Consider the following 13,889-nt stretch of genomic DNA (forward strand, 5'->3'; position numbering starts at 1 on the left):
ATGAATCTGATGACTTTACATTGGATGTTCATGAAGAGAACACAATTTACAGGGCAATCATGCAGGATGACATAAAAACATTTATATCAATTATCGAAAGATCCGATTTTAATAAAGACATGAAACTATATAATATTTTTATCCACAAACAACAAATGGATATTCATTGCTTGAATTATGTTCTTATCATGGCGCAGTTAATTGTTTTAAGTTTTTAAGAACAGAATTTGACTCAGAAATTACAAAGATGTGCTTAGATTTTTCATTTTTAAGAGGGCAGAAGGATATATTAAGCATGTGTTTGGAACAACAAGATCCTGATGAAGAATGTTTAAAGTATGCAATTATCTCGCACAACATAGATTTTGTTACTTATTTAATGGATGAATATCAAATTGATGAAATGAATTTATCAGATTGTTTAGATTATAATAATATTCAAGCATTCTTTTATTATTATGATCGAACTCAGTTAATCAATACATGTTTTGTTTATGTTCCTTATTTTAAGAATTTATGCGTTTGTGAATACTTCATTCTTCAGGAAGTTGATGTCAATAAAAAAGACGATCGCCAAATAACAGCTCTTCATTGGGCATCACTTTCTAATAATGTTGAAATATTAGATCTCCTCATTTCTCACGGTGCTGATTTAGAAGCAAAAGATAAATCAGGACATACTCCTCTTCTTCTTGCAACATAATTTAATTTTAAAGAAGCTTCACGATTTCTTATTTTACATGGAGCAGATGTCAAACAAATGGCAAATAACGGAAAAACAGCTCTTCATTATACAGCAAATAATAATGATATTAAAACAATGGAATTGCTTATTTCCAATGGTGCTGAAATTGATGCAATCGACATATCAGGATCTACTCCATTACATTGTGCAATTGAAAATCATGCAAATGATGCAGTAAATCTACTTATTGAATATCATGCAGATATAAATATAGAGGATAATGAATACAAAACACCTCTTATCATTGCAGTAATGGAAAATAGTAAAGAAATTGTAAATATTCTTATTGCACTTAAATCAGATGTTAATCAAAAAATGCAAAACGGAAATACAGCTCTTCATTTCGCAGCTGCGAATAATTCTATTGAAATTATAGAAATTCTTATTTCACATGGTTCAGAACTAGAATCAACAAATGATAATTGTGAAACACCTCTTCATTATGCTGCTAAATACAATAGTAAAGAGGCTGCAGATTTTCTTATTAAACATGGTTTAGACATAAATGCAAAGGACGATATAGGTAGAACTCCTCTACTTATTGCAGTCGAAGAAAATTATATAGATATGGCAAAACTTCTTATTGATCATGGTGCAGATGTGAATGCGAAAAATGGTGACGATGATACAGCTCTTATTAATGCAATAACTCAAAAGAAAATAAATCTAGATTTAACTGAACTCCTAATCAAAAGCGGTGCGAATTTGAATGAAAAGGGAAATGAAGGAAAATTCCATCTTGTATTAGCCATTGAGCAGGGAAATAGTGAAATTGTAGAACTTTTGGTTTCACATGGAGCAAATGTTAATGCAAAAAATGAAAATGGATTAACAGCTATTCATTTTGCAGCATCTGCTAATCAAGAAATAATGAAATATTTGATTTCAAACAATGCAGATTTCAAAGTAAAAGATAATGAAAATAAAACTGTCCTTCATTATGCCGCGGAACGTGGAGATATCAATGTTGTTAAACTTCTTCTATCATATGATATCGATATCAATGAAAAAGATGTTTATGGTAAAACACCTCTTCATTATGCCGCAGATAATATAGATAAAAATATTATGGAGCTTTTTACTTCAAAAGGAGCAAATATCGAAGAAAAAGATCTAAATGGAAAAACTCCTCTTCATTATGCAGTCCCAAACAGAGATATAGAAATAACAGAATTTCTTTTTTCAAATGGAGCAAATATCAACGATAAAGATAAAAATGGAAAAACACCACTTTTAATAGCATCACATTTTAATCATAAAGATATTGTCGAATTTCTTTTTTCTCATGGGGCAGATATTAACATCAAAGATAATGATGGAAATTCGCCGTTACACACAACAAGTAGTGTAGAATTAGCTGAATTTCTTATTTCACATCATTTAGATGTTAATGCAAAAAATATTAATGGTAAAACTCTTCTTCATTTTGCAGCAACAAATAATTACAAGAATATGATAGAATTTTTAATTTTGCATGGTGCAAATATTAATGAAAAAGATAATGATGGGAAAATTCCCCTTCATTATGCAGCAACTGCAAACAAAGCGAATTCGGAATGTCTTATTACACATGGTGCAAATATTAATGAAATTGATAATGATGGAAAAACACCACTTATCAATTCTACTATTTTTTCAGAAAAAGAAGTAATAGAGCTTCTTATTTCTCATGGAGCAGATGTCAATGTCAGAGATAATAAAAATAATAATGCTATTATATATGCAACTGAGAAAAATAATATTGAAATTCAAAAAATTTTAATGTCTAATGGTGCAAGATGCCCAAATATTTCAACTGCATGCCTTATATAAATTTCATCTTTTTGACTGTTTTGTTTAGTATATAAATTATTACCTAAGAATATAAATATGTAAAGCAGTTTGATTTTTTAGATTTATTATAAAATCATAACAATAAATGGATGAATAAGAAGATTGTTTTGAAGACTGGATTTAACACGACATGCATAAATACATTTTCAATAAGCTAAAAATACTGAATCAAATTTCCAATATATATAATTTATGGTAAATAAACCTTCGAAACACTTCTAATATTAATTAATAAACTGTAAAGCAAAAATAATTTTTGATTTTAGCCCATTAAATTTCTCGTTCATATATAATATTGAAAAATTTTTAATTGTGACAACCTCACAATGCCCTTCCAATGTTTCGGGAGCTGAATTATATACCTTTCTCACTTTAATTCCGCAATAATCAGAATATTCATAAGATTTAAGACCTGATATTTCTTTAACTTGTAAATTAGTTAAGGCACCTTTAGTAACTAATTGACATGTATTTAATTCATGAAAATAGGAGATTTGTAATTCTCCTTTAATAACTTCAGAAAAGGCTCCTGTTTCAAGTCTTACATGATTGTAAAGAGAAAATGAGACTATATTATTACAATCCTTGAATGAATTTGTTGCTAGAAATGAAGAATCTCTTAAAATCACGCATGTCAGCTGCCGACAATTTGCGAATGCTTCATTCATTACTTGTTGATTCCTCTGAATGGTTATTGTGATAATTGATGTTCCATAAAAAGCCCTATTGTTGATAATTGTGTCCGCCTTTGGAAGAATAATAACAACCAAATTATTTACATCTGAAAAAGCAGAATCCCCAATTGAACTCAACATCGTACAATCGGATAAATTAACAATATCGAACCCTGTATTTTGAAATGCATTGTTATTAATTACCTTTAAGTTTTATGTGAACTTGAATGACTTCAATTTTGTACAGCCATAAAATGCAGATTTACCTACATCATTAAGATCATTACAGCCAATAACATTTTTAAGTTCTATACAATCTTTGAAAACATTAACACCCGTTGATATAACTGCATTTGCATAGTAAATACTTTCAAGATGATTCCATCCTGGAGAGCCATCATTTGCTGCTAAGGAGCGTGTAACATAGATATACTTTAGCATTTGGCAATCATTGAAAATATTTTGTTGCAAGATTAGTGTTGTTTGCGAAGCTTCAAATGTAATTGTTTGTAAAGAAGAACAACCAGAAAAAGCATTAGAAGAAATTACTGATATTGAACTTGGAATATTAACTCTTGTTATTTTGTTCCATCCTGCAAATGCATTTGGTGAAATTGATGTGACATCTGATGTGAATTCAATTCCAGTTAAATGTGAACATTCAGAAATGGATGAATAAAGAAGTGATTGTGAAGAAGTCGTAAAAGTTATATCAGTTAATTTGTCAGATGAAAATGGACCAATAAAAGTTAAATTACGGCCGGTTGAAAAATGATCAACGGAGTTACAATTCTTAAATGCATCGGGTTGGATTACAATAGGAGTTTCACTATAATCAAAGATGATAGTTTGCAGATTGTTACAATTTTCGAAACAACTACTTCCAATCTCTTTTAATGAAGAAGGAATTGTTATATATTCTAATCCATTACAAGTTTATATTCTAACTAAAAGAAATGTTATATAAACTTGTTAAACCATAAAATGCCCTGTCTCCTATTTTATATACAGTTGTGGACTCAACTTTTTGCATCTTTGTAGCAAGCCTAAAGGCCTCAGCAGGAATTTCTTCAAAGTCTTCAATAATATAATTAATATAGTTATCAACTATTTGGTTTGAGTTAATCTGTCCATTACCGCAATCATATATCCTGACTGTGTCACTAGAAGCTTGTTCAAGGCAAGCAGATACACTTGTTTTTAATAATAAAAATAATAAGAATATCATTTTAAGATATTATTTATTTATTAAGATTTCGAGGTAGGAGAATTTCTGTACTTTTGACTAAACTTCATTTTATTGGCAATGTGATTATTGTATGATATGGTTGCCGATTTGAATGATGATTTTAAAAATCTTTTTGATATTATTGCGATATAAAATAAAAGTGACACAACGATAATCCTATGATTTATTAGTAATGATTTTAATAGTGCTAGTGTTGTGTAGTCTATTTCTACTAGTCATTGAGACCATTTTTGCAGAAAAGCAGTATGAAATTAATAGAAAAGTGGAATATTCAATCTTTTTGACCTTCTTTTTAGTTTACAATTTAATTACCTAAGAATATAAATATGTAAAGCCATTTGATTTTTTAGATTTATTATAATATCATAACAATAAATGGATGAATTAGAAGATTGTTTTGAAAACTGGATTTAACACGACATGAATATAGAGATTCACGATCATAAACACATCGTGTAGGAAGTTTGCTATGAGTGATAAGTTGATTAAGAAAAATTTTAGTTCGGTTCTCAATCTCACATTCGCATGAAAGATGTGTACAGTCCTTGAATGCATCTGCACCAACTTCGACAACACTAGATGGAATGTTGATCATCTTAAGATTGATGCAACCTTCGAATGCATTTTGTGAGATAGTTGAAACACTCCCACTAGGAATCATAACACTGATTAAGTTGACACAGCTCATGAACGCACCTTCACCAATAGTCCTTGTGCTGCCAGGCAATGAGAAGTACTTCACTTTGGATGCTGGTGGGAACAAAATGAGGGATGCCATCTTGTCGTTGAAAAGCGCACCAGTAACAACATGGTATATGTCGCTATCGCATGTGATGTTCTCAATGTTGATGCAGTTTCGGAATGAGCCAACGGAAATAAGACTAAGGCTTGAGTCGGATGGAATATGGATAGACTTAAGTGAAAAGCAGTTTGTGAATGTGTCTGAGCTGATAGTCTCGAGGGATGAAGGAATGTCAAATGATGAAATTGATGTGTTGCTCAAGGTGAATGCACCAAGTGTATGCAAATCATGTGGATATTTGATGCTTTCTAGAAGATTGTTGTCTCGAAAGCAGTTATCACTAAGTGTTTGAAATGAACTGCAAACACTGAGATCAACAGTCTTGATGTTACATTGACGGAAACAGCTCTCACCAAATGAACTAACACTAGAATGGAAAACAACATTGCTCAAGGATGTGCAAAGCATAAACGATTTATCACCGATGATTTCAAGGTTGATTGGTAAATTTAATGTTGTAAGTGATATGCAATTGTAGAAACAATTTTCTGGAATATTCGTGATGGAACTCTCTTCGAATGTAACAATACTCAGATTGATGCAGTTGAGAAATGCACTAGAACCAATTTTATTGCAATAGTTGAGTGAGATGCTTCGAAGTTTGTAGCAATTGCTGAATGATTCACTGCCTATTGAAACAATGCTGGAAGGAAGTCCAATGAATTCTAGATTATAACAGTTGATAAATGCTTTGTCATTGATTGTCTGAAGTTTAGAATCAACGGGAAATGTGATACTTCGTAAGAGTGTTTTGTCTGAGAATACGGATTTCTTGATCTCACTAACATTAAAATGAATGTTGATGCTGTTGTCTGAGTTTCTTCCGATGTACTGAACAACTGTGGTGTTAACTTTGTCCATAATGACGTAATCTGCTGTGATGTAGAACTTAGAGTTATTAGAGAATCGGATCTGTGTTGTTGGATCGAAGACTCTACCGTTAAGCTGTGATATACTATCGGGTAAAATAACTTCCCGAAGATTAGGACAATTAAGAAAACATCGATCATTGATAATTTTGACGCTGTCTGGAATTGTTATTGATGTCAATCCACATCCTTCGAAACAACTTTCGGGAAGTGTTGTTATTTTATTTGGCAATTTTACTGTTGTCAACTTGTCACATGCATAGAAAGCCTTTTTATACATTGAGGTTACAGAATCTGGAATTTCAATTTCAGTTAATGGATTTTGCTGAAAGGAATATTCATTTATATATGTTATAGAAGATGGAAATTGGACAGATGTAATTCCACATGAGGAAAAAACGGCAGACATTGTTCCTGTAATTCCCTCTGGAATTATGACAGAACCTCCTTTCCTTTGTGGGTACGTATGCGTGATCATGCTTCTTTTATCAATCAAAATTGCGTTTTCAACTTTGTAATATGGATTTGAAGGAGAACATGTAATTGATTGAATTTGCGCACCTTCAGAAAATGCATATGATATTGAATTAACTTTAGATGGAATATAAAAAGATGTTACTAGAGTACCAATTATAACCCATTTCCCTATAGAAACTAAATTGCTATCAGTAGGAATCTCTAATTGCGCCAATTTTGAACTATACATGAAGCAATAATCTGAAATACTTGTTACAGATGAAGGAAGTGTGAAAGTTGATAAATTTGTTTGATAAAATGAATATTCTCTTAATTTTGTTATCGAATTTGGAATTTTTATAGAAGATAATGATTTGCATTGATAGAATGCATGATCAGCAATATTTGTTAAATGAGAGCATGGAGTAAGGTCGATTTGTTGGAGTTTTGAGCATTGATAAAATGTGTACGGGGAAATTTCGTATAGCAATGATCCTGTCTCGAATATAACAGTTTCGATCGTGTCTTTACACGTGGAAAATGCATAGTTATTGGCACTGATTCCTTTAATAGTTTTAGCATTTTTATGAATTGTTGTGGTTTTGGCATTCGAGGAAACAGACTCGAGAAATGAATAGTCATCTGAAGAATATGCACCATTTTGATAATCAGGCATTTAACCTAGCAGAAAGGAGATGTAATAACATAAAAATATAAGGTTAAACAAATTAACGGTTTTTATATGATGTAAAACACCAGTTGTCTGGCGGATAGATGTAAGAAGTTTCTATTCTTGAAATGAATTTTAGTTTGGGAAAGAGGAACTTATATTATTTTACTATAAACATCCTCTCAAGTTTCTACCATTAATATTATAATTATAATGTTCCTCATTCATCATAATATAATACTTGACATTATAAGAATACACCTTTTGAGTACTATCTGAGTCTCTGTTTGTCAGAAGCTATCATAGCGCCAATATATCAGCCGAATAATTAACTGCTGATCTTATATTAAAAGTAAGAGAATGTCAGAAAGTCGAAATTACTCTTAAGGATGTACTTATACCACCTTCTGAAATTCTCTTAATTTTTTTACATCCAAGCTTTTTATTACAATTTTCCAAGGTAAAAAGTTAATATTTTTGATCGGGGAAATAGTTATTATAAATCATTATAGATAGATTAAATTTTTGATTATAACCGAGTCAGATTTTAGCATTTGTTCATCATAGTATTACCATCATAAAGGTTCTTTGATATCCTATGCTTCCATATCAGTGTTGGTCTCTATTGTATCTCAAATAGTTCTATAATTTGAAAAAAATTCTCCATATTGAGTTGCAAAAGTAAAAAATTGAGAGTATATTGATTTCGCAAGAGCATGTCAGAAAGTGGTCAATGCATCCTTAAAAATAAAGTAAATGGCTTTAAGGGTGCATTACGCCCATCTTAAATTTATTCAAATTTCTGTCATTGAAAATTAACCTTAATGATTAATGATTAATTGAATGCCATATCATACGGGCGTAAGTTCAACCTAGACTTTCATTTAACAAATATGCTGATTATAATAACCCAATTTTTATGAATAGTGTTTCATCATAAGACAAACAGTTTATAAAAAGCAGGTCAATCTTTGACTTTCACGATCCGAATCAAACAGTTTATAATAAATCAAATAAATTTTAGTATCAAATAAAATAAAATAAAATAAATAAAAAATAAAATAAAATTAACGATATTGAGCTAAGAAAGTTTCTAAGTTTCCACCAGAATAAGTGGAGTCATCATACAAAGCATTAGCTACAATTGCCTCGCGAGGAGATTGTCCTCCTCCAGGGATAATCTCTGTTGGCAAGTATCTTCCAGAAATTTGGTAGCACTCATTTATAGAATTGTTCAACATTTCGTTCATCTCTGTTCCTGTTTGTGGAACTGAAGAAGGCAACTCAGAGATAGAACTGACACCGAAAACACTCTGCAACACATCAGAAGGAGTTCCTGGAGATACCCAGATGTAAATCTTCTTGTTTGTGTGCAAAACAAAGATGTTTCCTGCATAAAATGATTGATTCGTCAGTGGAAGAATTGCTGATGGATTTTCCAAAGCGAAAAATCTTGGATACATCTTCAAAACAGCATCAACAACATTGGAACTCCTTATCTCAATGATATTGGACATTCTTCCGTCAACTCCAAATGGACTTGGAATTCTCAGTACATCTGAATTCAAAAGTGAATGAACCATGGTCAGAATTGACTGGAATCTGTGTCCTCGGTTGTTCATTACTGTTATCATCTTCTTGATCTCGTTTGAGGTCTCCGCCGGACCAATTCTCATCAAATTTGTTGATGTCTGCTTGAGAATGATTGTGGCGATGGCGCCTTCGTCGGCTGTAGATCCGATTGCTCGGATATCGGTAGAATATGGCAACATGAAGTTGAAAATTCGAATTACACGTTGTCTGACGGAATTTGTAAAGAGAATGGCGAGTTGGAGAAGAGCACCGCCTGGAGGAAGGTCTCCTGTAATCGAAAGATCGAAGGATACGGTGTAGGAACCAACCATTACCGGAAATATAATTGTTTGATGCTGATTCGTGTAAATATTGCCTGATAACGAGTTGATTTTGATGCCGTTGGATACTCTGAGTCTCATTGATGAATCCCAGTAGTATTCCTGTGTAAGAGTTCTGAATAAATCGTTATGTAAATCTTGGAACGCGAATTCGTCCAAAACTGGATAATGATGTAAGGCTCCTCCTGTCAGACCACTCATGCAGCCGACAATTGCAAGCTCCATTGACTGATTTGGCCTTGGAGTTCCAAATAAATGGACAGAAAAGCCGGCGTTGTTCAAAGCAGCGCAGAATTTGCCTGTGTAGTCACCTATTCCGCCTTTAGGAAGCCTCAAAAACTCGACTTCTGTGCCGGATTCTGTTGCTTGCCTTGCTGTTATGGCTCTTGGTCCTTTTGAAGGCATTCCGTAGAAGTTAGCGACAATTACACCACCGGAGCCACTTAATAAGGCCAAAGCAGCTTCACAGGCGCTGAATAAGCAATTTGTTGTATTTGGAGCGCCAGATTGAGTAAGTAAGTAGTTGAAGTAGGATTTAATTTCGTCAATTACGTCAATTAAAGTGGCTGTGCAGCCAGAGATGTAAGAAATATCTGTAAGATCGCAAATTACGGCTTCTGTATGATCTGTAAAGCAGTATGCAGTAAGAACAGCTCCCATAGTGATTATACATATATGGGAATCTTGATTCATGCTGTCTAAGGCTGTTTTAGCAGAAGTAATCATTTGATAAGTAAAACCGGACTGAACTGCTTCGTAAGTCATGTCGAAGATGAAGCAGAAGCTTGGGCCGCTGTCTGGTAATGAATTAAATATCTTTGGCGCTAACATATCAAAAACAGGATTTGTGAATTCAGGACGGGTTTGGACGGGTCCTGGACGTGTTGTATCTGTAAGCTGGAAATTCTGACCACAAAATGGACATGTGACATGTGTTTCGCTTAAAATTTTATGAAATGGTGATAAATAAGCGTTACAGCTTGGACAACGGGATAATTTAACATCTCTAGTGTCTATTACTGGGACATTTGCTACTTGTGCTGGCGAAACTAAGACACTAACTGGAATTCCTAAATTATCTAAAACTTGTTTATTGCCTGGAAACATATTTACTGTCGTTCTGAAGTATGGTGGCCTTTCAGGCTGATTTGGTGGCGGAGGTGGATTCATTATTAGTGGATTTACCCATGGTATAATTTGTTCAACTTTCGGAATCGTGTTAACTGGCGGTTGCTGGTAGGTTGTAGGTTGCTGAGCTGCATAGACATTTTGCTGAGGCGCTACATCCGTCCGAACTGGCGCGCCTGCTTGAATATATCTTCTACTCATTTCCTTGACACTTTCCTGTCAGATTGATTTTTTATTCTGAGCATGCAGCCAAAGAACGAAATCTAATAATTTTTGCAAATTTTAAAAGCTATGACTTGAGATGTATTGAACACAAAAATAACTCAAAATAAAAAAAGAGTAAGATGCAAAATTTTGTGGATAAATCTCCTTTTATTTTACAATATCTTTATCGTTTTGATTTCACTTAATAAAAATCTATATTCAAAGTACTTTGGTTTACGCATATTCTGATACATATGATGTAGTATAAAAGACTGTTTATTTCAAGTTTGTATCACAGAAATTCGAAACAAATGATAAAGAAAAGAAAGTTTCGTTTAGATTTTCCTTATGATTTTTCGTCATGAATATGCATTTATTGCAACATACGATCACTCATTAGGCTCTTCAAGTTACAAGATACAATCATGAAAGCTCTGTATAAATTTAGATATTTCTCCAAAGTTTTGACACTAATGCATTTTCAATACAAAAGTTACAAAATCTATTTCAAGAAATGAACTCATTTCACTGCTTTTAATTGGGCTTCGCAAGCTCACCCTAAATATAAACTATAAAAGTGGATAACATTTTTCTATAAATAATAAAACAAGTTATATTTTATTTAGAGATAAGTTTCAATTTTTCACACTTATAATTGATAAACTGGGAATTTGAAGGGAGAGGATCGCAAGTACATCCCAAATGATATCTTTCATAAAGAACTATCGACAAACCAATAATTTGTTCGACATCCATGTTCCTTATGTATTCGTCAATGAAATTCATGACTTCCTCAATTGCTCCACTCGTTGAAACAATTAATTGAGGGAATGAATTAATTAAAATTGCGGCACAAAAATATCTAATGAAAACGAAAGGTTTTTCATGGCTAAATATTGCATCCCAAAGCCTTAAGACACTTTCTAGTTTAAACTCACGTTTAAACAACAATATAATGTGTCTGTAAAGAAAAATTAAGTTCTGCAATTGATTGTTTTGGAGCCATTCAGCGAGATTTGGATGGAAATCTTTGATGATGTCGAAAACTCTCTCGAAAGCGAATTCTTGTTGTTTCAAGAGATCAGTGAACATCCTGTCTTGCTGTGTGATTGTCATCATCTTGCAAAGAATCTGGAAAATGAAGTTTTCGGCCGTTTCTTTGTCAACTTTTCGACCATCAACTAAGTTACAAGTTTTTTCGTTGTCCCAGGATTTTATGTACAAAATAATGAAAAGAGAAACGATATCTCCCATGCCTTGAACAAATCCTGTGTCTTTGCAATACATAGCATAAGAAACTAAGACATTATTCAAAACGGAAAGATTTGGATGATCATCACGTGAAAATTGTTCTAAATTTCGGTCTGTACGCTTGACGTCTTTCATTACATCATTAGCAAGCTTGGAAATCGAACTTGTTTCGTTCATTTGTATTTTCGGAATATTATTCCAAGATTTACGAATTGATTCGTAAATATAATTGTTATTTGTAATAGAAGCGATGTTCTCATCATAAGACTTATTAGGATCGTATATTCCAAGCAAATAAAGCCAAACAAACCATCTTGATTCTTCATCAAGGCCGTGTGTCATTACTTTCGCTTTCAATGCTTGTGAATTCGAAAGGTCTTTCTTTGCCTCGGCAAAACTAATAGGTTTTCCGCGGACAATTGGATCTTTTCCAAATGATTTCATGATTTTAAGGTGTTCTGATATATAAACAGCTTCTGAGTGAGTAATAAATTTGTTTGATGGTATTTTTCGCTCGTAATAACGTAAATTTATGTAATAATGATTTGTCTCCGGTTTTTCAACAATCAATTTCGACTTTAAGAATTGAAATAGATGTTTAATTGAAGCCAGGGCAATTTTGGACTTAAAAGTTAAAAGTGGAAGTTGTGAAGAATCTTCGAAAAGAAATTGAAGAGTTACAGACTCCATACTTGAAATTTCTTTAACTATTTCAACTAGTTCGCAAAGTCTCCATCCGATGTGAAATAGTTCTGGTGAGTATTCTATTCCACAAATTTTGATTTTTCCATTTGGTTGCCATTCGCAAAAAATTTCATCATAACTACGCGATAATATAAAAGTTCCTTCTGTCTGAACATCTGGAAATATATGAAAGAATGCTTTCGGAAGAGAATATAAAACACAACGATTCATTTAATTTCAGGGTCTAGTAAAAATAAAATGGGGATTGTTTTTATATTTTCCGCTTCAATTTTTAATTTTGTCAAATGAACCTGTTTCAATGTGAAATAGTTCTGATGCAGTTTTTATTTATTTCATCTGTGAGACGAACTACGCCTGCGTCATGAAGATAAATAAAGAGACAAAGAAAGACGTAATAGCTCCTGTCATCACTAGCGCCGATTTATTCATGTTTGCCACTTCATAATATGTATGAAATTGAATATCTGAAGAATTTTTCACATTTTTTGTGGGAAATAGATAGAAATATATGAAATTCTTGAATCGATTAAGTACTCATATCATATTTGGGACTATTTTTCGTCCTTATTTAGAAACTAAATGACAGAAGTTTGAAAGTAATAAAAAACTTACTTGAAAACATGTGTAAAAAAAAAAATGAAAGAAAATTCTGCATTTTATAGATTATAGTTAACAACACTATCTGTTGAATGAGTAGTTTCGGAAGATTGTTGAATTCGAACAATTGGATATCGAGTTCGATAAAATCTTCGAAATTCATACTCATATATTAAAGAGAAGTTCAAAATTAAGGTTGTTCCTATTAATTTCAATACACTCATGTTTTCCTTGGTCCAGAATAGTACAAATGATGTGATATCTAAAGCAATAAAATGCAAACAATAAGAAATAACATGAGTTTCAATTTCTCCAACTCTTTTTTCTTCTAACATCAGAATATTTGATACGAAGAATAAAATCCCATTCAAGAATTGAAAAACCCAAAATTTTGTTGAAAACGGTCTCTGAAATGTATCAAATTCACCAGCGTACCATACAAATGGTGTTAATATAAATGGAGTCATTAAATAAAAGTAATTATAAAGGAGAGACTCGTTATTTTCAAAATTTCTTAAAACTCTTCGCAAAAGAGTATTGTATGATGATCCAAAAAGACATGAAATAGCTGCGTAAATATATCCTCGCCATCTAATTCGCTTTTCTGCATAATAACAAATCAAAATTCCGAATAAAACTCCAAAGCAGCCAATTCGCGTAAATTTATTAAGTAACCTATGAAGTATTAAGTATCCTAATATCACATCTAATGAAGTTGATAGCGAAAATAGATTTTGAAAAGTTGAAATATTTAGATACTGCATTGTTTTACTTGCAAGTACAATTTTCAGCA

General features: G+C 32.3%; 7 protein-coding genes across 7 annotated transcripts, besides 1 other annotated feature; 2 read left to right on the forward strand and 5 right to left on the reverse strand.

The window, feature by feature from the left end:
• Window positions 1-295: 295 nt before the first annotated feature.
• TVAGG3_0808660 (protein ubiquitination) lies at window positions 296-703 on the forward strand (the record flags this gene model as incomplete). The annotated part of the gene is made up of 1 exon (XM_001307918.1): window positions 296-703. The coding sequence occupies one exon, from the start codon at window positions 296-298 to the stop codon at window positions 701-703; it is 408 nt and encodes a 135-aa protein (XP_001307919.1).
• Window positions 704-760: 57 nt separating this feature from the next.
• TVAGG3_0808670 (ankyrin repeat, PH and SEC7 domain containing protein SECG-related family) lies at window positions 761-2,557 on the forward strand (the record flags this gene model as incomplete). The annotated part of the gene is made up of 1 exon (XM_001307917.1): window positions 761-2,557. One exon carries the CDS (start codon window positions 761-763, stop codon window positions 2,555-2,557), a length of 1,797 nt encoding a protein of 598 aa, XP_001307918.1.
• Window positions 2,558-3,465: 908 nt separating this feature from the next.
• On the reverse strand, window positions 3,466-3,693 carry TVAGG3_0808680 (ribonuclease inhibitor domain-containing protein; the record flags this gene model as incomplete). The annotated part of the gene is made up of 1 exon (XM_001307916.1): window positions 3,466-3,693. The coding sequence occupies one exon, from the start codon at window positions 3,691-3,693 to the stop codon at window positions 3,466-3,468; it is 228 nt and encodes a 75-aa protein (XP_001307917.1).
• A 1,163-nt stretch (window positions 3,694-4,856) lies between these two features.
• On the reverse strand, window positions 4,857-7,304 carry TVAGG3_0808690 (surface antigen family; the record flags this gene model as incomplete). The annotated part of the gene is made up of 1 exon (XM_001307915.2): window positions 4,857-7,304. One exon carries the CDS (start codon window positions 7,302-7,304, stop codon window positions 4,857-4,859), a length of 2,448 nt encoding a protein of 815 aa, XP_001307916.1.
• A 706-nt stretch (window positions 7,305-8,010) lies between these two features.
• Window positions 8,011-8,043: a mobile genetic element.
• Window positions 8,044-8,822: 779 nt separating this feature from the next.
• On the reverse strand, window positions 8,823-10,042 carry TVAGG3_0808710 (ER to Golgi vesicle-mediated transport; the record flags this gene model as incomplete). Its single annotated transcript, XM_001307914.2, has 1 exon — window positions 8,823-10,042. A coding segment is annotated over one exon (1,220 nt), but the record flags the coding sequence as incomplete, so codon positions are not given.
• A 248-nt stretch (window positions 10,043-10,290) lies between these two features.
• Window positions 10,291-10,540, reverse strand: TVAGG3_0808720 (uncharacterized protein; the record flags this gene model as incomplete). The annotated part of the gene is made up of 1 exon (XM_001307913.2): window positions 10,291-10,540. A coding segment is annotated over one exon (250 nt), but the record flags the coding sequence as incomplete, so codon positions are not given.
• A 547-nt stretch (window positions 10,541-11,087) lies between these two features.
• Window positions 11,088-12,704, reverse strand: TVAGG3_0808730 (regulation of vesicle fusion; the record flags this gene model as incomplete). The annotated part of the gene is made up of 1 exon (XM_001307912.2): window positions 11,162-12,484. The coding sequence occupies one exon, from the start codon at window positions 12,482-12,484 to the stop codon at window positions 11,162-11,164; it is 1,323 nt and encodes a 440-aa protein (XP_001307913.1).
• Window positions 12,705-13,889: the final 1,185 nt, after the last annotated feature.

Source organism: Trichomonas vaginalis, chromosome VI, assembly GCF_026262505.1.
Source record: "Trichomonas vaginalis G3 chromosome VI, whole genome shotgun sequence".
Taxonomy (NCBI): Eukaryota; Parabasalia; order Trichomonadida; family Trichomonadidae; genus Trichomonas; species Trichomonas vaginalis.